The sequence below is a fragment of the Typopeltis vanoorti genome, unplaced genomic scaffold (genome assembly GCF_054136105.1).
Source record: "Typopeltis vanoorti isolate ZY-2024b unplaced genomic scaffold, IOZ_Tvanoo_1.0 HiC_scaffold_489, whole genome shotgun sequence".
Lineage (NCBI taxonomy): Eukaryota > Metazoa > Arthropoda > Arachnida > Uropygi > Thelyphonidae > Typopeltis > Typopeltis vanoorti.
The window spans coordinates 43,292-70,184 of record NW_028328116.1 but is presented as its reverse complement, the minus strand read 5'-3'; the positions used below and the strand labels follow the sequence as shown (position 1 = coordinate 70,184).

General features: G+C 34.0%; 1 protein-coding gene across 1 annotated transcript; it reads left to right on the top strand.

Annotated features, from left to right (window-relative positions):
* Positions 1–25,944, top strand: LOC150092135 (nicotinamide N-methyltransferase-like). Its single transcript, XM_090415277.1, has 2 exons — positions 1–194; positions 25,512–25,944. Exons 1-2 carry the CDS (start codon positions 1–3, stop codon positions 25,942–25,944), a joined length of 627 nt encoding a protein of 208 aa, XP_090271403.1.
* The last annotated feature ends 949 nt before the right edge of the window (positions 25,945–26,893 follow it).

Below are 26,893 nucleotides of genomic sequence, written 5' to 3'. Positions count from 1 at the left end.
ATGATCCATGACATGATTGGTGATGTGCCACACCAGTCCACGCCACGAGGTCCTGTTGTATGCTTTACTCGGGGATTCAACTCTGAAGAACAGTCGCTTCAGCCACACTATCCATCCATCCATCTCACTCATGGTCTACTCCTTCCTCTTTTTGACATCCTTCGACTAGACTGTTTAATCACTGTCACTGCTAGGTTAGAATCTCAAGGAAAGAGAATTTTTGGTTGGGGAGAGGTGAACACCAGTAGATTTACAACGTCTGTTGTGTGTACTTTGTCGCTTAACAAGTTCAAGGCGAAATATGATGTGTGTTATACAGGTATTGTATAACATACAGGTATTGTATATTTCAGGTGTTTGAATTAGACTCTGTCGCGATGTTCTACGGACTGCTTAAGGTGTAGATATAAAAAAAAAAAATTAGCTAACGCCTTTTTATTCCCGTATATACGGGAGTAGGCGAGGCCATTTAGCCCTATCTAACTTTTGGAGACTGAGTGGGCAGTTCAATCTCCACTGGTACCAATCAGAGACAGATGGCCCAAGGCTATCACTAATTAAGCGGTACGCAGTGAAGAGAGAGACCGCTCGAATGTGCCGCCATCTCGTGGTCCCTAACCCTAACACAATATATTTAATGTCTGAAAATAATGTGGGTTCTACGGTCGATTTTCTTGAGTTTACAGGACGAAAAACCCGAGTTTCCGGGAGGAAAAGCCTGCTCGCCCGTGCCAGAGATCGACTAACTCGGGAACCGGTCGAAAAATTTCCTTTAGTCGCCGACTAGACTCGAAACCAAGATTTCCTTCGTGCGGCCAAGCGCAGTGGTATGCAAACGCCACATCCAAATTATAATAATAATTTTTTTAAAAAAAGTAATAATTTATTACATATGATACATACATTACATAGTTTTAATTACGTACGATACAACACTACATACATTTGTTTTCATATGAAACAACATTACTTACATTTGTTTACATTTTATACATTCATGTATTCTGATAATAATAATAATTTTTTTCGCAATAATAATTATAATAATTTATAACATATGATACATACATTACATACCTATCATTACATACAATTGTTTACATGTGATACGTACATTACATGCATTTGATTACATATGATACATTTATTTATTTATTTGTCATTTTTTTTATGTTGGATGAGATGAGATGTATTTTCTCAGCTTTCATCCTCGAAGCTTATTTGTGAGCTTATCTGAGGATGACACCAGTTATTATTTATTGGTTTATTTGCTGTGCTGGAAGCTATGAAATCAAATCTATGATACATACATTACATAGTTTTAATTATGTATGAAACAACATTACATACATTTCTTTACATTTATTATTATTAATAGTAATAATAATTATAATTATAATAATGTAACAGTATTTTGCATTGCAATTATTCTATTGGTAAATGGAAAACGACAGTTACTTTAAGAAGAAATGAAGAAATACAGATGCGACTTCTTGGGCATGTCAGAGTGACAGACCTGAAAAACATTTTTCATCAAATTAAAAAAAAACCGTAGCCTTTATTCTAAAGTATTTTAAACAACCAGACGATTTTTAAATTTTTTTAAAAAACGTTCTGCAGGTCTGTGACTTATCTAAAGCAATTTGAATAGAGAAGCAGAATAAAAGCCAAAAAACCCCCACTTAATTATACTTGGATATATAAACGATCCTATGCAGATACAGGTTGACAGAGGAAAGAATTTTCGAAGAAAACATGGGCGTGCTTTACTTGAAAAAAATGGTTTCTGAGATACTTAGTTTTATACAAAAAATGTTACTACCCCTGAATAAGATATGATGAAAATAGTTTTATTTTTTATTTTTATTGATGCATTTGGATCTCCTGATGTATGTAATAATAACAAATAAAAATGTTCACGCTTTCCAGTAGAATTCTAAAAGATAGAAGACAATTAAAATGAGATTCTGTGCTAAACAAAAGTAGCTGGAATTGCTCCAGCAATAAAGTGATTTGACCGATTTAAGTACTATTGATAGATTTAAACCAAAGAAGGTTTAGAAGGTACAGACAGAGGAAAAGAATTTTGGAATAAACACGTGCGTGCTATACTTGAAAAACGAGGGATAATTTTTTTTATTTATTTTCTAAAGGTGACACCAAAGCATCCATAGTAGAAAGATTTTCCCCGTCCTTTACGAGGACGCATGTGCCGTTATTTCACTAATAAAAATACATACGGTTATGTATTTTTATAAGTGATTTTGATTTTATTTTGATGTGTAACCTGTAATTCCAAAAGGGTATAATTTATCTAAACATAGATTCGTATCTGTAGGTATCTGTAGCTAAAGCTAATACACGGAATGAGATCACATTTTATACTGAGACTTTCGAAGGCGTGGGGAGATGAATTCCTCGAAAAAAAAAAGATTTAGTGCCAAAAATCGCCGACAGGGGAAATTTTTGCGCTGGCGGAACCGAAAACAGGCAAATGTTTGCAGTAAACATTGTTAAAAAGGATTATTAAAAATTTAATGTGTACTTAACCGTATATATATATATATATATATACGGTTAAGCAGCTACATATGATTTTTGCATTTTATAGCAAAATGTTTATTTAATCGTAATTCGAATATCTACAATTTTGCTGAATTTGTAATGTGAAAATATTTTCCATGTGTGAGTTTTATTTTACATTATTTATTTATTTTTGTGTTTTATTCTGTTCTCTATGCATATATAGAGAGACATCTCTTGATAACAATTAAAACTAAATAACCAACTAGAAGTTACGTAAGTTTTTCATTTTAATTGATTTTATCTCGTATATATGTATACGAGATAAAATCAGAACGAAAGAAAGCAAAAGGGCTTATTTTCAGCAAATATTTGGCGTACAACGTTATATTTTCTTCCTCTGTTTTTAATAGCATTCAACTAAGTCGTTGTGTTTGTTAATTTCAAAAACACCAAATTCACTAATTATCAGATTTTGTGAATATTCATTGAAGAAAGTGTGTATTTAAATTTCAATTTTCTGTTATTTATAAATCTCAGTTTAATAATGCATTAAACAATGCAGAAGAGAACAAACATTAAAATAAAAATAATTATAAAAGAAGGCTAGCAGTGGTTTTCAACCACTGCCGAAACGAGCTATAGTTGTAATTAAATTATGAAAAAACACTCACATTTTTCAATGTTAGTCGCTATTTTACTATATTTCATAAATTTCGTGTGCAGGAGGAAATGTGAGACCATACACGAGAAAAGAAAAACAGAGCAGGGCTGCGTAAGTGGCACTTTTAGGTACAAACCTTGTAGTTAGAAGTAGCCACTATACTAAGCCTGCTCCTCTGAAGAGCTTTTATTGGTTTTATATATACTTAACAATGCTATGCAAGGATTACGTTTTACTTGATAATTTTTATGAAATTCGAAGTTCTAGTGTATATATATATATATATATATATATATATATATATATGGGAAATTTCATTCTTAATTCGACACGTCTACCATCTCACGAAATTACAAGAATAAAAAGAGAAAAAAAAATGAGAGTTACTTTCTGAATTTGTTTTAATTTCATAAGTAGCTTTCTTCCGTGATTCAACACAGCAGCTGTTTTTTTCTCCCCTTACAATTTTTTGATGGAGATCCCCTAGACATTCATAATCAAAGAACGTGATTTTTTCAGAGCGAATGATGAATAAAATCACTCTGTTTAACGATGTGGAAAACAGAAGAAACAATGCGTATTGTTCACCAACCTACAATAACAGATTCTCCCTAAAATACAAAGATATTTTTCAGTACTCTAATTCGTTATTGCAGTACTCGACATGTACTTATGTAGTTTGAATATTGAAATAAAATTAAGCACGTTTCAGAGTGCAATACGAAAATTGAAATATATTAATATTCTTTCTATGCGCTTCGCAACCATATGCCTGGGGAAGGAGTGTCCTTGGTACGATTCCCGTCGACGACGAGAAGGCCTTAAGGATCTTCGTCAGTCATAGTCAAGTTAGCCGGTCTTGGGCGTGGAGATCGGATTTTCCCCCTAGTTTATCTGAGGTTTTTCATCAGGCACACCGGCCCTATCGATACATTTTTGTCAGAAAAATTTCCAAGTTTTTTTCACAACCTGGTAATCAACAAAAGAACAGGATCGCGTGAGAAGCACTTCTTACGTACAAACCTGGTAAGAGATGTAACCACTAGAGTAAGTCTTCTGCAATGAACTATTTCTGGTATCTTATGCATATAATTAACAACCCACCTTTTTTGATTTTCTCTCAGTCTTGGAATTTTTCATTGAAGTAATGCGTTTTTGGATAGTTAAGCACTGACTTTATTGGCATATAAAATGAAATCAGTAAATAATTCAGCGCCTTCACGACGAGGTCGAAATGCGAGAAGAATCTTAACTTTGCCTCTAAATTCCAGTATTAAGCGTAAGTGACACGCACTTTGATTAGAAAAGTCCTGTGTTCGCTTTTCGTTCATGGCAGGTAGAATTTTGATGCTCTTCTTTCTTCAACCAAAAGTAAGTTAGCTGATTTTCAAAATATCATTCCAAGAAAAAATTACTTCTTTTTTTAGATTACTCTAAACTGATCGAAGTGCACTCTACTATAATCAAAACAGCTGTTATTTCAATAAGAGCTGTTATGATTATAGTTGAGTATAGGAGAATAAAATAATCGGTGGCATTTATTTTCTATGATAACAAAACTATTCAAAAAATGCTCTTTTTTTTTTATTAAAGTGTTTTAAACACTTTAATTTAAAAAATTCAACCCAGAGATTTAAGTAAAAGTGTAACTTATCCACTCTGTGATTTCCCGCACGCTAACTGGACAAAAAATGTTCAATACCCTTATAATGATAAGAAATACCTAAGAAACACCTCTTTTGGACATGGAAAGAACTCTACTGATGCATGTTCGGGAAACCATTTAGAAAATTTTTATTTCCTCCTGATTGTATATAGCGACATCTATTGCTACCAATGCAAACTAAAACGTACACGAAGACTAAAATTTCCCCCAAACTTTCTTGTTTCTTCGTTGTTCTTTTCTTATGGATAATAAACAGAAATATGTAGTGTAATACACGATTTTCAAATGTGACGAGGAATTAATCGAAGTGAAAAATATCTTCTTGTTTGGTAGCAATTGTGAGTGGAGGAAATCAATTAAAATATTTCTTTCTTTCCTCCCTTAAAGTATTAATAAGAAATTATTTATTTTTCATGGCTGTTATAATCCATATACCACTAAAAAAGTACATAAATTATGAGTGAAAAAAAATTGAAAGAGGATTTGACTAGTGACAACAGCAGTTAGCCTTCAATTAAATTTCGCACAACCTTTCTTTACTGTTTTTTGCCTTTTTTTCGAGAATGGACAATTTCATGAGTAGGCGGGAGCGTAGGATTGAAAAAGAGTAATTAAAAAAAAAAAAACCGATGGATTGCGTCCGTGGTACTTGTAGTTCACATGACTTACGAAAGAAGTAACCACTAGACTAAGCCAGTCGGTTGCATGAAGAGTGATATTTTTTCTACATATAGTATAACATAATGCAAGATTTTCTAATTTCTTTGAGAAATAACTTTTATAGTTATTTAACCAGAGTTTGTATTAATTTGTGAACAGAAAAAATTAAGCAATGAAAATAGGCGCATTATAAAAGCAGAAGCGGAAATTTGGAAGGAAGATACAAAGCGCAACGATATCAATCACGTGATTTGGATCACGTGTTCATTATGACACTTAAAGTGAAAATCGGAAGAGGACGATACATCCTTCGTGTGTGTGATTAGCTGATAATTTCATTTCGACATTTCGCTATGTTCTTATCTAAACGAGATATTGGATATTTATTCATTGGAAAACTTTTATCGCTTGATTTTTAAGTTTTATTCATATGTACGGATTAAAACTGGAAAAATAAACACATTAAAGAAAAATAATTCACTTATCAATTACTAGTTTCGTACAACACTGTTTCAATTTGCTAAGATATATCAACCAGGTGTACGTAGCATGGAGTACAGTGCTGCTCTTACGTTGGATGAAGAGTTAGAAGCGCATGACAGTGAATTTGGAGAACTGTGGCATAACCAAGTGAGGAATTTGTCAAAAGGAGCAGATGTGAAATATCAACCCGTTTGCTAAAGGAATATTCAGCCGAATTGGCTACGGCCATTAGAGATCAAGTTATAAACACTTGATCTCTACGGCCGGTAGAGATCAAATGTATATAACTTGAGTCTCAGCTCAGAAATGATACCAGAGGAATGGAAGGAATGTATGATAGTTCCATTATACAAGGGTGGTGCAAAATCTGACGTGTCTAACTGCCGACCTGTCAATTCTGGTGTGGTAGTGAAAATTTTAGAGATGTTGGTAAGAACTAGCATACATAAATGGGCAAACAAAACTGCTATATTAGCACATAATCGCAGAGAGAAAACACGGACGGATGTGGTGTGACTTTTCTTTGGCGGTGAGCAACACGTTCTTTGAAAAATCCAATAAGAATGACTCCGTTGAACAGTTGGAGTCATTGAACTAGCATAAACTGAATGCCGCATGAACTCTTTATCTTCGCAGCAAAACTTTGAATGTTAGATTTTATTTAGAGAAATACAAAAGTGTTATATGATGCGTTCTTTATTGATTGATTGCAAGTAATATTTTGTTAGATATATTGTACAAAATGTTGTCCGTGTGAATAAACTGAAATTCGTTCGTAATCAAATGAATAAACCAATCAAATCTCAGTATGTGTTTTGTGATTCAATACGATTTTTTAAAGTCTTTATGCATAAAAAATAAAAGATGTTATTCAAATAATTATAATTATCTTCACAAATAACGATATTTTAAACATAGAACCGAATTCATTATTAACTTTATATAGGACTTAAATGCTTGCTGGCTTTGTTGGGTGGATACTTCCTAGACGGTTGATTAATATCAATTACCACCACTGGCGCCAATCTTCTTTTTTCGTTCCATTTTTTATATTTGCGATCCGCCATATTCATAAATTTCTCAATCGAAACGAAAGAAACAAAGATAGAAAAATGAAAATGTGAAGGAACGAGAATTTTCGGGTTATTACAGCCAATTAGTCAAAATCGATATCAGTTCGAAACTGCCGTGATTTCGTTTTTTTTATCCTCCCTATCATGGACTTCTTTCCAAAATTACTAATAATGTTCCTAATTATAAGATGTATTAGAATTTAATAGAACATTCTTTATATCCATTTCTTTTATGAAAATATAATTTGGGAATTTCACGTTTCTAAGTTCGATTAAAATTCCTTGTTACGTTAGTAAATTTCTATTATATGAAGTTGATTAAGGAAGTGAAAGTAAATACACACTGCGCATAGCAACATAACCTATGATATGGAATATTATGTTTATTATTATTATTAATAATACAAGCGAAATCAACTACATGAGAAAACTGATTAACAACTTTTGTTTTTTTTTGGTCTTTTGTAATTTGTATTACGAAATATACTTATTACTTACTTAATATTACTTAATATGCAAATTTATGATAAAATTGATTTCTAGTTTCTATTGTTCTCAAGAGATGTCGCTGTATGTGGATTAAACAATATGGCAATATGGCAACAACAATATTATCGAATTTATTATTGAATTATGACTGAACGGAAGTATTATCTCACATACTATATATGATTAACAGCTACATTTTAACTTTATTAAATATGATAAAATATTCCATTTTATATTAAATATATAAGTACCTTTAATGCTCGATAAAGCGTTTTCAGCAATCCTACATCAAAATTAATTTTTGATTATCAAAATATTGAACTTGAAATTATGTCTCTCATTGGTTTAGTATATCATACTTCCTAGCGCCTCTAATTAGATAATTAAGAGATAATCATAAATAGAGTTTAGTGCTCCCTTATTTGAAATGGGTGAAAAGAAATTTGCAGTGCCAAAGTACTACTCTTACTACTGGTAAATCGGAAACTGATTTGATTCCATTTCTGTTTTTAGACGGTGAAGTATCCAATGTTTTTAATATATCAGACTATTTATATCCTTAAATCGTCTGGAGGTTGTGGGAAGTGGCTTAATACGATGTGTATATTTATTGTTTATTTATTTCAATGGGCACAACGAAAGTTTCGTTTTCATCCTAGGCATTAGGACACCCGAAGGTGGATTAAGTTCAAGTGAAGTCGCTGAGAAGAGTTATTTTTTAAACAATTTTTCGACCTGAGTTTCAGGGAGAAGAACAGGTTTTTCGTCCGGTCAACATTAGCAAATCGACTGTGGAACAGACACTATTTCAGACAATAACATATCCTGTTAATGTTAAAGACCACTAGATGGCAGCACTTGTTTTCCAGTCTCTTCTTCGGTTGCTGCTTTTAATTGTGATGGTCTTGTTCCGGTTATATCTGATTGGCTTCCAGTGGAGATTAAAATGCCAACTCAGTTGCTAAAATTTAGAGCTAAAACTCATTTCCCCCCTCTTTATAAGGGAATAAACATCATCACTTGATATTTTTGTAATACAGTAATTAAAACGCTTAACGTGAAATCTGTGATATTAACACAGCAAAGGGTGTCCTCGTACACACAAATATATGAAAGAAGGTTGCTGAATATAAAGGAATATGAGGTTGGATAGCAGCATAATAGTAGAGATATGAGAAACGAAAACAATTTCAACTCTTCAACTTCATAACCAGCAGTTATGAAGTTCAAGAGTTGAAGAGTTAAATAATAGACAAATGATGATTGAACTAAATATAGTATAAAATTACTGAAGATATTCCTATATAGTTACATGAAATATGTATTTATAAAAATTATAATGTCATACTATCACAAGATATTAAGTTCAGATTAACCAAAAAGTTTGATTTTGAAAGGGATTTAGCTCTGTGAAAAATCTGAAGTCAATATTGAATCAACTAACCGAAGAATTCAGAAAATACAATCTGTATTTAGGTTAGTTATTTATTTCTAAACCTAAATACTATTGTATTTAGGTTTAGAAAATCTAAAAAGCATTTGATTCATTTAAAAATAATTAATCGAAATTGCAATGAAGGAACGTGGTCTAATTCAATATTATATACAGCTAATAAACAATATATATGAAAAAGACTGATAGCTTTCTTATATGTGACGTCATTTCAAAATAAAGGAGTATTACTTTAACAAATTATTCGCGGCATTTTTGAATTCGTCCTGAGTGAACTAGATTATCCTGATCAGAATATTAATATCAGTGGTTAAAAACTAAATAATTTGCAACACGTTAATGATGTTGTGGTCATCTGCAAGAATTACACAGAACGAAATACAGATTCAAATCAAATAAACTATGAAAAACTAAAATAATAACAAATATTGAAGAAAAACAGAAGAACCATTAACAATATAATAACGAAATGAGAAGGATTCCATGATATGTTCAATGACTAAGAACTTAGTAAAAAGCTTATAAGAATAAATAAAACTAATAATTCAGATGGGCCGTATGCTCTGGGACAAAAAAACACTGAAAAATATTCTATATGTCATAGTTACATAAAACCTGAAAATAGAACCACATTATCAACCAATAAATACTCCTAGTTTCATATGATATATGTGGATAGGAATTATTATTATTATTATTATTATTATTATTATTATCTGAGACCTCCAGGGAGTCAAGGACTCATCGAGGGAGGCTATAGATCACCCACACCAGCTATCACTAATTCACCTAAATTCATTCACACTAGATACACTCCCCACCCTTAATTAAGGGCAAATTATTCCACTCCCTCACTGCTCTCTGGGAGAAACACCTAGATCATACCACTTTCCTCACAGCAAATAAATTTAATTCCATGGATGACCCCCCGTGTTCTCTCCCCACCTTTCATATAACGAAAATTTTCATCAGTTGATATCCTATAACATCTCTTCAAAATATTATAAACCTCTGTCATATCACCCCTTCTCCTTCTGTTAACAAGGGTCTGCAATCCACATACTCGCAAATTCTCTCCTCATAATCTAAATCACCTAATTTAGATATATAATCTTTGTAATTCTTCTTTGCATCCTTTCCACAGCATCTTTATCTCCTTGGAACCATTCAAATCTGCACACAATAGTCCAGGTGTGGTCTTGTCAAAGCCTGATAAAGAGGTAAAATCATAACTTTCGTAACGTTACATGTCAATGTTCGCTTCAGCATCGCAATTAGCCTCTGAGTTCTATTTGCAACTTTGGCTATGCGACCTTTGAACTTTAAATTCCTATCCGCCAATACGCCAAGGTCCCTTGCATCTTCAGTTTCTTGTAGCATAACGCTGCTAATTTAAAACGCCACTGGAACTCTAATCTCCCCAAAATGCATAACGTTACATTTACTAACATTAAATTGACAGTCACTTTCGTTTGCCCAAATTTCCAGCTATTCAAATCACTTTGTAATTGCTGAATATCAGTGGCATCCCTGATTGTCCTGCCTATCTTCGCATCATCGGTAAACAATTGCACATCTCATGATAGATCCTTCTTGATGATATTAATGTACAGATTGAGCAATAATGGCTCAAGGAATGAACTGTGAGGTACACCACTCTCACCTTAAATTTGGCAGATTCACACCCACTGTAACCACTTTTTCATATGTGTCTCAACCATCCTCTGATCCAAGTCACGAGTTTATATTCCAATCCCATATTCCCCAGTTTATGCAACAGCCTTCCGTGTGGTATCCTATCGAATGCCTTAGAAAAATCCAGCATCATCATAGTGTATCCATTCCATTTATCGAAATCGGCCGTGACATTGTTATAAAATATGAGCAAATTGCTAAAACATGTCCTACCTTTAGTAAGCACATGCTGTTCCTTGCAGACTATAGCAGGTTTGTCTACCCATTTTTGTATGCTAGTTCTTACCAACCTCTCTAAAATCTTCCTATCGCACCAGAGATACAGACAGGTCGGTTGTTAGACACATCAGTTTTTGCACCACCCTCGTACAATGGAAATATCATACATTTCCTGTGGTATCATTCCTGAGCTGAGACTCAAGTTATACAAACATGTGAAGGGCGTAGTCAATTCGGCTGCAGACAAATTCTTAGACAAATTCTTATCCAGGTTATGCAAGTGCTCTTCAACCTCATTTTCATGAACCTCTGACGATTCATCTAACGTAGCAATAGCACTGTGCACCATGTGACATACACTTGGTTGATATTTCTTAGGAAAGTGAGCACACTCATTAACTGAACAATCTCCTTAGCTTCCGACACTCGAGTACAATCTGCATTCAATAAAGTTATTCTTCCACGTTCGTTCTTTCTTTTGCTTGCGGCATAACGATAAAATTCGTTTGGATTGCCTTTAGCTTGCACGGCCAATTTCCTTTCATACTCCGTTTTAGCTTTTCTCACAATATTCGTTACTTTTCTGGCCTGAGCTATATATATTTCATAACTCCTCTCACTCTTATTCTCACGATACTCTTTCCACATCATCTACTTGGGATCTCTTGTTTAATAAGGTTAGACATCCGTTTCACTCCCAACCTATTTATTCTGGGAACTATAAAATTAACTATAAAAGTTATTTCTGAAAGAAATTAGAAAATCTTGAATTATGTTACCCTATATGTAGAACAAATATCACCCTTGATACTTCTTTCGTAAGTCATGTGAACTACAAGTACCACAGACGCAATCCAGCGGTATTTTATTTTTACTCTTTTTCAATCCTAGGCTCCCGCCTACTCATGAAATTCTCGAAAAACGGCAAAGAAAGAACACTGAAGATGGGTTGTACGAGATTTAAATCCAACTATTCCACTGTTGTTTTCACTAGTTGAAGTCTCTTTCAATTTTTTCTCATAAGTTTTCTCATTTCACTCATAATTTATGTACTTTTTAGTTGTAGATGGATTATAACAGCCATGAATAATAAATAATTTCTTATTAATATTTTATTGGAGGAAAGATATAAATATTAAAATTTCTTCCCTGGACTAACAATTGCTACCAAACAAGAAGATATTTTTCACTTTGATTAATTCCTTGTTACATTTGAAAGTCGTGTATTACACTGCGTATTTCTGCTTATTACCCATAAGAAAAGACCAACGAAGAAACAAGAAAGTTTTGGGATAATTTTAGTCTTGCTGTAAGTTTTAGTGTGCATTAGTAGCAATAGATGTTGCTATGTACAATCAGGAGGAAATAAACATTTTCTAAATGGTTTCCGGAACATGCTTCAGTAGAGTTCTTACCATGTCCAAACGAGGTGTTTCTTAGGGATGGGTGAGGATGCAACAGAATTTATTCATTTATCAGCAGAATATATCATTTATCCCTACATTTCTTCGACATTTCGGTAAAAGTTGAGAAGGACAGAGTTGTGTGCACATCAGCAATGGGACGCCAATGGAAAACAAATTATAATTTGTCTCTAAATATCCCTCTTATTAGTATTCTTTGGTTGCAAATTCGATTTGATACCACATCGTTTCAATAAAGTTTTTTTATATTCGGGAGAGTGCAAAGATTACTTACGATAATGGTCTTCATAAAAAGGGATTTTTAAAAAAAAAAAAGTTTAATAGAAAGGCGCAAGTTTAAAACATTTTAATTCAACAAATAGCATTACTTGAATAGTTTTGTTACCATCGATAACAAACGCCACCGATTATGATACCGAAGACCACCGTGTTAGTTTCAGACACTTCAACCTATCGCATATTAGATTTTGATCCCACTTTAAAAAATCAAAAAGAGACTAATAACCTATTACGGAACATGACAAGTTGGTCTTCAGACATACAACGAAGTCTAAAATCTCTACCTCTACTCACGCCACGCTTATATGGTGCCCCAAAAGTGCACAATATTGGAGTTCCGTTCCGCCCAATCGTCGACGGAAGAAATTCTCCTACATATCTATTAGCTAAACATCTAGCCCGTCCATTGAAAGAAAATATAGAAAAATCAAATTCCTTCATAAAAAATTCCAAGCATTTCACTGAAAAATTAAAAGGCATTTCAATCTTAAAAACAGACATCCTCGCAATCTTAGACGTGGTTTCGTTATTTACCAACGTAACTGTTGAAAAAATTATCAAGATCCTAGATAATCTTTATCCACATGACACAGCTCAGCTTTTTCGTCATTGCATCAAATCGATTTTTCTCAAAGTGAATGACACATTCTATGAACAACTTCATGGCTTAGCCATGGGCAGTTCCTCATCACCTCCCTGCGATGATCTGTTCATGGAAAACTAGAAGCTGGTATCCTCTCCAAATTAAATCCAAAGTCGTTGGATTGGTGGAGATATATAGATGATGTTTTCATAATTTGAAGAGGCACAGAAACAACCTTATTTGAATTCCTTACAAAAAATAAATTCCTTCCACCAAAAAATACAATTCACGTTAGAGCTTGAAAAGAATAGCCAATTGCCTTTTATAGTCAATCAAGAAACACTAATCAAGAAACAAGAGATTGTACAAATCCAGCTATCTATCAAAAACCAACACACACACACACACACACACACACACACACACACACACACACACACACACACACACACACACACACACACACACTGGATGTTACCCGCACTTCAAATAGACTCACCATATTCTACAAAAACTCAGTATAATACATATCCTTAAGAATAGAGCGATCAACATTATCTCAGAAAACAAAGGATCTCCTTGTTGAACTCACACTGATATCTCAGGCTCTAGTAAACAACGGTTACTCAAGAAATATAATCTAAAAGATCCTTCATAGAAACCATCCACCGCAGCAACCTCCTGTCACGCAATATACATCGTCTATCGTCATCCCTTATGCAGGCTCAGGGTCAACAAAAATTGCCAAACTCCTTAAGTCTGCTATCGTCAGAGTTGCTCTCAAACCTATCAAGACATTACCCATATTTTATGATCACCATATTACGCACATGGTCCGTTGCATTCCCTGGTCTATTGCAGAAGCCAATGAAATAGACTGTCGTGTTCGTTTGTATCTCACTTCAGACAAATTTGAAGGTGCTGTTTCCTATTGTACTACCATTCTTTTAGACTCAGCTCATCTGATATCATCAGTAATACCCCTTACCCACCCCATTTGCTGTATCTTTATGGTTCATATATTTTTGAAAAAAAAATACTGGACACTTTCGCTTTATAAACCAACAAAATTTTATTGCTTTTCTTACTTACGAACATCAGCAGGGAAAAGAATTTAATTAATTATAGCAATCTTAAAATTGAACTTTAAGCAATACTAAATCATAGATCTTTGCCCGTGATATACTTCTCAGATGACTGTATTTTCTCAAGTAAAGAATGATTATGTTTTACCAAGTTATGAAATTCCACACAGTCCTTATTGAAAAACACTTTAACAATGAGCATAGCTTTCACACTTTCTACAGATAACCTATTCTTTTCGTTTGTCCATAAGGAGTTCACCCGGGAAAACAGTCTTTCAATACTAGCATTTGTGTCAGGAATGCGGCAGAACTCAACATTCTTCTTCAAATTTATTAATTCATTTACTCAACACTGTTGAATAATTCATACCAAATTTCTCCTGTAGATTTTGCTTTAATTTCTTCTTTCTTCTCTGTAATTGCCTTTTTCAAAGATCATCACCTCATCAAACAGTTCAGTTTCATTGATTGTGTTTGGGCAGACCTCTTCAATGGTGGTTACACTTTTCTGCACACGTTTCCAACTGAGACTGGCTTCTGGATTCTTCAATAAAATCCAAGACAAACTTTCGATCGTAAGAGTGTCAGAAGACCATTCTTAGATGTATCCTATACAGGTGTTATAAAATTCATTTTTAGAATTACCATAATTCTTCTCAGTGATGAGTCCATCTTCAATTAATGCCTTCAGTAAGGACTTGTTGCAAAATCATTATCTCGTCTCTGCTGAAGTTTCTCTAAGAGGCTTTCAATAATGGATTTTGCTTCATCAAGAGTGATTTTCTCACCTTCAATTGCACAAATTGTTGCATGAAACATTTCAGATCGGCATTCTAGAAATGTGGCTATTAGCTCTGAAACTGGATTACTAAAGAAAGTTTTTAGAAGCAATGGTGGTTTATCAAGTGAAAGAACATATGATTTGAGAACTTCGTACATGTACATCTCATTGGTCCTTTTGAGAGCAGGGTACAGAGAAAATCATCGCGTTTTTGAGTGCCCTAACACTGTTTTGTACTCAGTATTTAAAAAGTCCCAAAAACCTTTGAGTGTATGCACTCTAACAGTATAAATATAAAAATGCTGATATAATTTTACAATGACAGTTTGAACGTCCATGGGCAATGTATCAGCTGCACACTGTATGGCATTATTTATGATATGGAATGAACAACCAACTTCTATCAATGTACGATTCAATTTTGATTACAATTTATGAAAAATATTGTTCTTTCCTCTTCTGGAACTTCCACCAAAATTTGTATTAGTATTATCTGCTAATAAGGCAACAACTTTCCTTTTCAATATTACACTTTGTCACTAGTTTCCATACATATTCTGTAAGTTGGTCTGCAGTTTCACACGGTAAATCTAAAAACTCTACAACCATAGGTTCGATGGCCTCTTCTGGTATGAAGTGTCGAACTAAAACTGGAACTAATTTCAAAGCATCGTGGTTAGAACTGTCTACCATTATTGACATATAATTAGTTTTCTCAAGTTCGTTTCTGAAAAACAGCCATTGCATAAGGTGCTAATACACTCACAATTATAGCTTGAGTCTTCTTTTGACCGCAAGTGAACTTTTTGTCGTATAGTTTCCGGATTGTTCGTTCGACGTGCAGTCCATCGAACTGAAACTCTGGTTGTGAATGCATACATGACATGCAAATGTAGCTTCATCAGCTGCAAGATTTCTTTCCATTTCACCCATTGTATTTTTAGAAAAATAATCTGACACTTTACTACTTACACTTGCATTTTCTGCTAATTTGTGTCTCTTCGTAGCGATGTGCTGCGTAATTTTCTGTCCGACCGCCGTGTTGTATGCTTAATATAATAATAATAATAACTTAGGGTACTTAGACTCATCGAGGGAGGCCCTAAACAAATACTCAGCATCCACACAGTATCTATCATACTTTCCCTTAAACCCATTCACAGTCATGACACCCACAACAGATTCTGGCAACTTATTCCACTCATTCACCACTCTCCAAGTAAAAAACCTAGTTCTAACACCCTTGCGAAACTCTAGCCCAATTTCCATGGATGGCTCCTAGTCCACCCAACACTAGTCCTGTTCTGAAAAAATATTGCACTACATTGTGTACATTTCACTTTCTCGTCGACTTTTCCGTCACAATCATATGGATTAATAAAAGGGTATTCAATCCTTAGCTTTTCTGTGAGAACACACTTTCTCTTCGGCATTTTAAAGGCATATAAAATAATAAAACTAATTACGTTTCATAACAGATCTGTGTCATTTCAAATAAGCATTGCTTAGTTATTACGAAAGTCCGCTAGTAGCACTATTCTCACAAAATGTCAGTATTGTCAATTGACAATTTTATGATCAATAACTATCGATTTGTTGGCAATTACATGTTTTATGTTAAAGAATGGGAAGGTTAAACATAAATCCACAAATTACGGGACAATTCTGCGTCCCGAAGAGTTTTAGCGGGACGCCAGGACACAAACTCGTAATAAGGGACAATTCCGTAAAATACCGGACATATACGAACCCTATCTATCTTCCCTAAACGAAAAATAACGTATGCTTTCCAAACCCATAATCTCGTCATCCTCAGTTAGCTGCTTCTGATTAATACCAATAACGTTTGACCTATATGAAGTAGCCAATACTAAAACTGCTATTTCTTGTTCCTAATACTTCTGGCATCAGTACACAAATGATATAAACCTCATAGGACCATATTTAACCCTTCTCTTTGTATCCTCACACTCACGAACTAAAATCTGCATTTTCTCTCGAATCACAGAATCAGTTGCTCGATTCCTCTTTGTATGCACCCTCACCTGAATCTTCCGTAACGAATCCAGTTTCCCTGATTGTGCGCATCTAATTCCTAATACAATTTCTCTAAAAACCTAACACCAAATCCATTTAACATATCTCTGCACATATTGTCTCCACACACAATCTTTACATCACATTATAACAACAAAAAAATCAGCTTAATTTGAGACGTCAGTATCATTGTGTGTGCGAGAATAAGACGTTATACACGATGCACACATTAATTTTAATTTAGTGAGTTAGCCTAATATTTCCATTTAAGAGAGAATTAAATAAAATGAAATTAAATTCTTAAGAAATGAAATAAATGAAGTCTTAGTGTGTGTGTGTGTGTGTGTGTTGTTAAGTAATATGTTTTATATTTTTTCTTGTCTGAGTGAATGAAAACTGAAGTTGTTAAAAAATAATTAAATTCATATCCATCAAGAATGATATTTTCAACATTGACATGAATTCATTGTTAACTTTATATAGGATTTAAAGCAATAAGCAATCGTGTAGGCTTTGCTGTGCGGTTACATCAAACTAAGTACTGATTTACTACCTAACGAGACCGCTAGCGCCATCCTACCAACCCTTTTTTCTTCTATTTTTTTTATTCAGATACGCAATGATAATAAGATGCTGAATCGAAAATATATATCGAAAGAAAGAAAAATTCAACGTAGAAGTAAGAAATACTTCGCGAAATTTACCAGCAATCAGTTAAATGCCATTCTGAGTACGAAACTGCTCTGATTTCGTTTTTTTTTTTTTTCTTTCTTTGAATTATTTTCAGTGTCATTAGTGATATGCTATTTATGAGATGTAATAAAGTTTATAATAATGTTCTTAAATCGATTTCTTATATGAAAATATAATTTTGGATTCTTATTTCGGAATTCATTTAAAACTCCTTTTTAGATTAGGGAATTTCTGTTATATGATGTTGTTTAACGAATGAAAGTAAATGCCCTCTGCAGACTGTAAACGTAACCTACGATGATGAATATTAAGTGTTTCTTTATTATTGTTTTAAATATACATAAAGCCAGCTACTTGAGGAAAGCGATTAACAACACAACTTTCTCAATTTCCTTCTACCAATTTCTGAACAAATTGATTTTTAATTCCTATTGTACTCAAGAGATGGCACTGTATATCGATTAAACAATAACGACTGATCATTATTGAATTTAGTATTGAATTATTACTGAACTGAACCACTACCTCACATAATATATATGATTGTTAACTGTATTGTCAGTTTCTTAAAAATGATCAAAATGTTCCATTTTCCATTAAATATCTAACTGCTTTATAATACACAGCAAAGCCTTTTTAGTAATCATGCATCGCAATTAATTTTTGATTTTAAAAATATAGAACTTGAAGTTATGTGACATATAAGTTCAGCATATCTTACTTAATAGTTCTGATGAAATAATTAAGAGAAAATCATAAATTGAGTTTAGCGCGTCCTTATTTAAAAACGGCAGAACGAAATTTGCAGTACAAAAGTACTACTAAACTGGAACCTGAATTGATTCCAATTCTGTCTTTCGATGGTTAAGTATTCTCTGTTTGTGTGATACCAGGCTACGTATATCCCAAAAAATTCAGGAGCTCGGTAGAAGTGGCATATTGCGATGTTTATATTTATTGTTTATTTAATAAAATGCCCTCAGTGGAAGTGGTGTTTTCACGAAGACAGACGTAAGATCATTTCTAGTAGCTAACAAGAAGAAATTTTACTCTTTTCTTCGACCGATTCTGGAGTAAGTCGATTTGTGACATGAGCAATTGTGTTTTTACTCCCAGAAAGTGGGAATCTCCTACACTTCAGAAAAATCGACTGTAGAACACACACTATTTCAGATGATGACATATCCTGTTAGGGTTAGAGATCAAGAGATGGCAGCCCTTGTTTTCCAGTCTGTTTTACTGTTGCCGCTTATAAATAAAGACAGCCTTGTTTCATCTGTCTCCGATTGTCTATCGGTGGAGTTTGAACTGCCAACTGATTTCCAAAAATTAGTCAAATCTAAAACGTCCTCGTCTTGTCAATCCCAGCTAAGGTGTGGGTTTCAGCATCTTTTTTTGCTCCCATACACGAAAGGTATATTTGGAAATGTTTAATTCCTTCGCACTATTGGGCGACTAAGAAATCTCATCCATTATCATAAATTTTCATGCATAGTATAGTACATTGCAATGACATCTCTTCCTTCCGACGTGCACGACCTCACATTTGCTCAGATTACTTTTTTCACCTTTGTCCATATTGCCAGCCTACTTACGTCATCCTACAGGATCTCTTCTTCACCTTCATTTACCATTGCTCTTCCCAGTCGTCCGTCATCGCAAACGACTGGATATTTCGTGTGAAATCGTTTAGTATACCATTGATATACACATTAAAGAACACATTAACAAGAACTGGACCCTGAGGAACACCACTGTTCATCTGCCTTCTACTTGACTCGACTCATCCATAACCGATCTTTGATATCTTTCCATCAGCAACTTTGTACCTTTCCACTCTCATATGCTCCAACTTATGCATTCAATCATTTCATGACTTTTCAATGACATTTCGATGCATTCAGTTTATGCAAGTTCAATGACTCCAACTGTTCTTCGCAGTCATTCTTATATTCAACATTGGATTTCTCAAAGAACGTGCTGCTCACTGCCAAAGAAAAGTATGCATCACATCCCTCCGTGTTTTCGCTCGGCGAATATGTACTGAATGCAGGTTCGGTATCCTGCTGATTCAAGGAAGATGAAGGAACATTTCCAAAGGTTTAAAGCCAAATAAGTGAGATTATTTCAGTACAGTGGAATGCTGATATGGGAAGGGGAATTTGGAGGACTGGGGTTGTAGAGATCGTGAGATGAGCAGTGATATTAGATTGAGATATAAGTTCACGGCGGGGGGACCTTTATAGCTCAGATGTCTAGATGAAGTTTCAATACATTGTAGGAATGGGAACAAGAACGACAGTTCTTATCATGAAAGTTCAAGAAAAGAAAAGCCTGCGAATGAGAAGGTTTTTTGTTGCTTTTCACAGTGCAGGGAATCCCGTCATTGACATTCACGAATAAAGAAGCAATGGATAGTTGTAAAAATAGGTATGATTAAGTTGCGTGAGGTGGGATGGTTATTCTGAGAATAGTTCCGGTAATTTTCTTTAGTAATCTGTTTTTTAGTCTTATTCTGGTTGCTTTACTTTTTTTTAACTCCTTCTTGTTATATGCGTTCCCTATTTGTGTCCATCTTTCTCTATTGATGTCTTCTCGATTACACCATTAGAAATCAATTAGTATACCATATCAAGAACTTGGTCCCGTTTTTCATGTGCATGCTATTAGGCGAATTTCTTTGATCTGACCATCGATCGTTTATCATCGATGCAACATGTCCTATCCAAACCATATCAATTTTAATTTTAAAATATTTCCGCGAATGCACAAAGTTTTCAGTTTCTTTTGTTATATCTTCTAAGAATTATAATGTCTTGTATTCTGATGTATAACATGGCAACGGTTCACTTTACTCGTAGTCCTCATTCTGTCCATTATTTGTGTCCTTGCTGACCACCTCTCTCCGATCCATATGAAACTAAGATGACTTATTGGTTGATAATCCTGGTTCTAGTTTCAGCTTTTATGAAACAATATAGGAATGTTTTCAGTAATATTATATGTTTAGTTCAATCATGATTTCTTTCCCAATTAAATCTTCCAGGTGACTACAATATGATTAGCGTGTTTCGAATGATTTTCTCCCGTCGAGTGAGGTCAAACCCTCGAACCTGAGCACATCAAACGTTCTTATATCGATGACGTAATCGATCCATAGCAGTTATGTTGTCAAATATATTTGTAGATTAATACAAATTTATGTGCCAACCAGTTATTCAGCTTCAGAACTGCTGGTCGGCATATAAAGTTATATGACTACAGTTATTGTTTTCTTAACATCTCTCTTTTTATACTCCTATTAATTTATATTTAACAACTTTATTTCATATATTTGAGTTAACGAGGACGCCATTAATATCATAGGTATCACGAGAAAATCGTTAAAAAGAGATAAAGGAAGTCGCTGTTCCTCTTCATAAGGCTTAAAATAGGTCCACATCTGGATTTCTGTGCTCAGGTCTGGTCGCCTGGGTTTCTTTGGGATGCAGAAGCAGTGGAAACGCAGGAGAGCGACCAACATGGTGAATGGTCTGTGAATGTTTCCTATGAGGAGAGATTGAGGGTGTGTGGATTGCAGAAGTTGTTGATAGGAGACATGATAAAAACACTTAAGTTGCTTAAAGGATTTTATAGAATTGATGTCGGGAAAATGTTTCAGCAGTTGGCTAGAGCGAGCCAGAACATGGGGTCGCCCTTGGAAGTTGAATAAAGTTGTAGTTTTGTTTGGAGAGTGTGAATGAGTGGAACGGGTTACCAGAGTCAGTTGTGAGTGCTTGGTCTGTTCATGGGTTCCGAAGAGGTGTGATGGATTGTATAGATAGTTTGGGTCTCCCGCGATGAGTCTTTTGACTCCATGGAAGGGGCCCGTACAATAGTAGTAATAATAATAGTAATAATAATATTTATTATATTTACGCAGGCCAATTCATGTGTAAGTACCTGTAACATGATTTAATTCTTCCGTTTTATTTTCATTTATTTTGTTCTCCTTTTCAAATACTTAATAAACCTCAACAAATATACGATATTTATTTAATTATGAAAATAATAATTTGCATGTAGAATTAATGTTTTCTTATCAGCATAATACTGCGACTGCACTGAGGTGCATTTAATAAACGAATGGATTCCTGTGATAAAAAATAAAGAAGCATTATATAAGTAAAATATATACTTCTTCTTTATCTTGTATCACAGGAATCCATTTGTTTTGTTTCCTACGTCATCATAATGTTATCCGTTACAGTATTCACTATATCGTACAGCTGAAACCTATTCTTTACAACTTATTATTTAAAGGAAAATACCACATACCATCACCACCATCATCAACAACAACATGAAAAGTTAATTTTGGAATTTATTATTACCGAGCACGCAAAATACGCAATTTAAATGAACTGAAAAGCATAAAAATTAAAATACTATTCCAAAGCTGCGTGTGTGATGGCGTCGTTATAAATTGTTTTATTTATTCAAATATATGCGAATACAAACGAAATAATTTGTTTATCGCATTACATTCACTATGAGAAATATTGAAATATTTATAGTTAATATTGTTATAAACATTATATTCCCAATAATAATCATTTACGATGTAAAAACGTGCATTGTTAACTATATATATAAAATAAAGAGAGCTTTATTCGGACTGGGCTTAGCATGGTGGTTACTTCTTAATAAACTGATAAGAGAACCGTTAGCGCCATCCCACTCTTTTCTTTTCCATCTCAGCCCTCTTCATATCGGCATATGTGAAACTGAAAATTGCACAAAAAGTAGACGACTAATAAATAGTAAATGATAAAAAATATTAATATGACGAAGAAATAGTACTGTGCAACTACTGAATTTCATCTCGTGTTCAAACCGACCCAGAGAAGTTTCATTTTTAAACTCTCCAAATAATTTGGCATTTACTTCTTTACAATTTTAATAGTGATATGAACATTTTAGTTTCTTTTAAAGCTATAAAAATAATTTCTTTGATAACTATTGGGAATCTGAAAATGTAATTTGAGAATATCATAATTCTCGCTTCGACTAATTTCTTAATTTGTTACCGTAATATCCATTGAAATAATAAATCAAAATAAATATACTTTGTTCAAATTCAATAATAAGCCCGTGAAATATTTTTATGTTTATTATTGTTTGAAATTTATGTTAAGTCTGCTGACAAAATTAAAAATCTTGGTTAAAAAGTTTCTTAATTTGCTTTAGCCAAAGCTCGGTACACTGTTTAGTTTCAGTATCTCTCAAGAGATGTCTCTGCATAGTCTGTGAATACGTATATCAATAATAACTTAGATTATATAATTGATTGTTTTAAAATTGCCTCTTTCGTCACATGCATGGTTTCCTGCCGCACTCAGGTTTAATTTACAGATTGTTATTAAAATTTTTGTGCAGAGGTGTACAGTGATGAAGAACGACGGAATAATAAAGGACGTCGCTATGGTTAACCAGTAATAACAATAGCTCAAAAAAAAAAAAAAAACAGATTGAATGTGAGTCACGAATAGTAAACAAATGCCTAAAAGATCTTTAGTTCAAAAGAAATGACATAATTGCAGAAAATGACTTCAAAATCTACAGGTGATGACACGTTCTGGCATTTTGATTGGATGGATGAATTTCCCAGGAATCGGATGATATTGATACTGCTTCACATACTAGTATATAAATTTCGCAGGTCATTAACAAAAATAGCAATAGTATAAAAACAAACAGTTGATATTTTCACAATGGTTCTTAATTTTCACCTGCAAAGAAAGAATTCTTATTGTTAGTGATGGAAAAGTTAGCAGATAGTCTGAAAGAGGTTGGAAATGAGTGGATATGAGTCGGTCATATTCAAGATAACACACCTTTGAAGAACACTGCTGCGATAAGATGTGATTGATTGTTTATAAACTGTCTAAACTAAAGTTCCCATAATTTGTGGGTGATATTTATCTCTAAATATCACCCACAATTCCATACGCGAATCAAACCACAAGACCTGACGTCACTGACACATATCCCCAGGGAAATTCCAAACATCCAATCACATGATGTTAGGGACAGCATCACACACAATGAAGTCATCTTATCAACCAATCACGTCACGATTCCTTATCTTATCTTGATCTTGATTTGGTTTAAATTGACCGGCCTACTACTATGGCATTTTGGTCTCTCGATGGATCTGGTTGTTTTTAATAAACCATGGTGCATCTAGAATCATCCGCACGCATTTGTTTTGTATCCTCTGTAGTTTCAGGATATTTGATTTCGAGATATCGCTCCACGTTGGGGAGGCTTAAGTAATCACAGGACGTATCACCAACATGTATATTAGCAGTTTGTTTGATATGTGTAGTTTACTTCTTCGGTTGATCAAAGGGTAAAGCTGAGGTATGACTCTGCATACACTACAGCAAATAAATTTGATGTGGCTGGTAAATCAGAGATTTTTGTCAAGTTGCACTCTCAGATTTTTAGTTTTTGTCTGCCATGGAATCTTTTTTTACAAAGAGTTGGATATCTTCAATGAAGGGATCTTTCCTTCTAGAGAAAAGTATGGTTGAGCTTTTGAGGGGATTGACCTGGATCCTTCGATCAGAGAACCATTTTGCCAGGAAAGAGATGCTGTCCTGGAGTCACCGGATTACAAACTTGGGGCTGAGAGATCTGTCCAATATTGCCGTATCATCATCATATAGGACTGTGATGCTTGACTTTCTGTTTTGCGGGATGTCTGCCACATAGATTGAGAACAGTACGAGGACCAGTAAAGAGTCCTGAGGAACAGCTGCCAGGATTTTCCATCTGGATGATACAATTCCGTTGATCTTTACTTTTATGAGTTTGAAGAGAAGGCCCTGGTTCCATACCTTATCAAGAGCCTTTGCTAGATCTAAAGACATGGCGGCAGTGTAAAGGTTTTAGTTGAAACCCTGCGTGATATGTTCCATTGTTCTAACTGTCTGTTGAACGGTACTATGCTCCCTTCGGAAGCCAAACTCTTCATTAAGAATAATTCTTGGCTTCTCTGTGGTTTCTAGTAATCTTGAGAAGATTACTTTTTTTTGAGTAATTTTACTGAGATTGAACAGCAAAGTGATGGGTCTGTAATTTTGGGGGAGCTGTGGATTATTTCCAGACTTTTTTACGGCTGTGATATCAGCAGTGTTCCAGTCTATGGGAAAGTGTTCTAGTCCTATAATTGTATCTCTAATGTTAACTTAATGCATTATGGCCTTTCAAGGAAGACTCTTTATGATCTTATTGGTGATACCATCTGGTCCTGGCGCTTTATTGGAATTTAAACACTTGAAGTTGTTTATTTCTGCTGGAGTAGTAGGTATGATTGGATTAGAGTTGTCCTCTATTTGTCTTAAGGCACGCGTGACCTGTCCATGATCTTTATATAATTAGTCGATATTCAGGATTTCATATGACGGGCTGCACTGCTCCTCTAGTATATTGTCTACCGCTTCAGCTTTATCAGAATGTGCCATTCCGTGTGACTAGTTTATTACTTGAATTGATTTTGTAAATTTTCAGGTTACTATATTGCTCACGAAAAACAAAGCCGTTCTTTATAATAATAAAGAAAATTTATAATTACTTTGTATTCAGTTAATAACTCAAATATTTCATAGAAATATAATTAAATACTTTTAAACTTGTGTTTTTATTTGTTTATTTCAGTAATCTTGAAAAGGAAAAAGCAGACATTGAGTCTCGACTTCGAAAGAACTTGAAAGCCGTTATTTTTTCCGACGTTTTGTCAGACAAAATTATACCCAAAGAATACAAGCAGGATTACGATCTCTTGATTTCTTCACTGTGCTTGGAAGCTGCGTGTCCAGACATGATTTCTTACGATATGGCAATGAAAAGATTTGCTTCTTTAGTTCGTCAAGGAGGAGGTCTGTTCCTAATGGGATTTCTTGGTAGCGAATACTGGGTAGTAAACGACCATAAGTACAGCGCTTTGAACCTCAATAAGGCGAACATTGAAAAGGCACTCACAGAGGCAGGATTTGGAAATTTCGATTGGACAATTCAAAAGAAAATGGATGGGAATTATGGAAATAGGAAATTTGATTCTTTGTATTTTGTGGCTGCAGAAAAGTTATGAAAGGTTTCATTGGGACTTTAATAAATAAACAAATACATAAAACTCAATTTCCTAATCAAAAATTGAACCTGCAGCCTTTCATGGCGTATTTTCTGTAGACATAATGTAAATTGCTTCTTTTTACCATTAAAAATCCCATTCAACTCCCGCAATGGTCCAACTGAAGCAAACATTTAAATGATTTAGCAAACCTTTCACAGAATCCCAAGTATACGAAATTACTGAAATTTCTCCGGCAAATTCAGACAGAACGTACCTACACCTGGAAGGTCAATGTAGAAAAATTACTTGACACTATTTTGGTGACTGGGATAAAAAGTCCTCTTAATTTTTCTGGGTCAGTGGATGGAGTCGATTAAATGGCCTCCCGTTCATCCACACGACTCGGTATTATTTCGGTGATTCACAACCAGGATTTCCCGGGCGCCATGAGATTTTTTTCGAAATATCGAATATAAATAAAAACGCACATTTTGTAAAAAAATATATACATAGATTAAAAGATAAAAGATGAATTTATATCATTCATTTTTTTTTGTCCTGTAAGAACATTTTTATTTACATATATTTACATATAATTTTTTATATGTAAATATATTTACATATAATTTTTTTTTAATTAGAGTATTTCCATTATTATTATACATCTTACTGACTGTTTTGTTACATAATTTGCAGTCTGATTATGAGGATTACGTGTAGATGAACGAGGCCGATTAATCCCACCTACTTTGAAGCTTGGATTAGCTTTTATGAAGAGAGTGGGATTAGCCTTCACTATTTATGATGTTTGGTACTGTTTATGCACGGGATGTAGGCATTGGATGCTGGTGATTTGTGAAGTGTATATTAGTGTTAATGGTATATTAACTTCGTTGGTATTAAATTTCTTGGTAGGTTGTTGAGTTGCGTGGGTATCTGATGTGATCTCACAAAAGAACCGTATGAG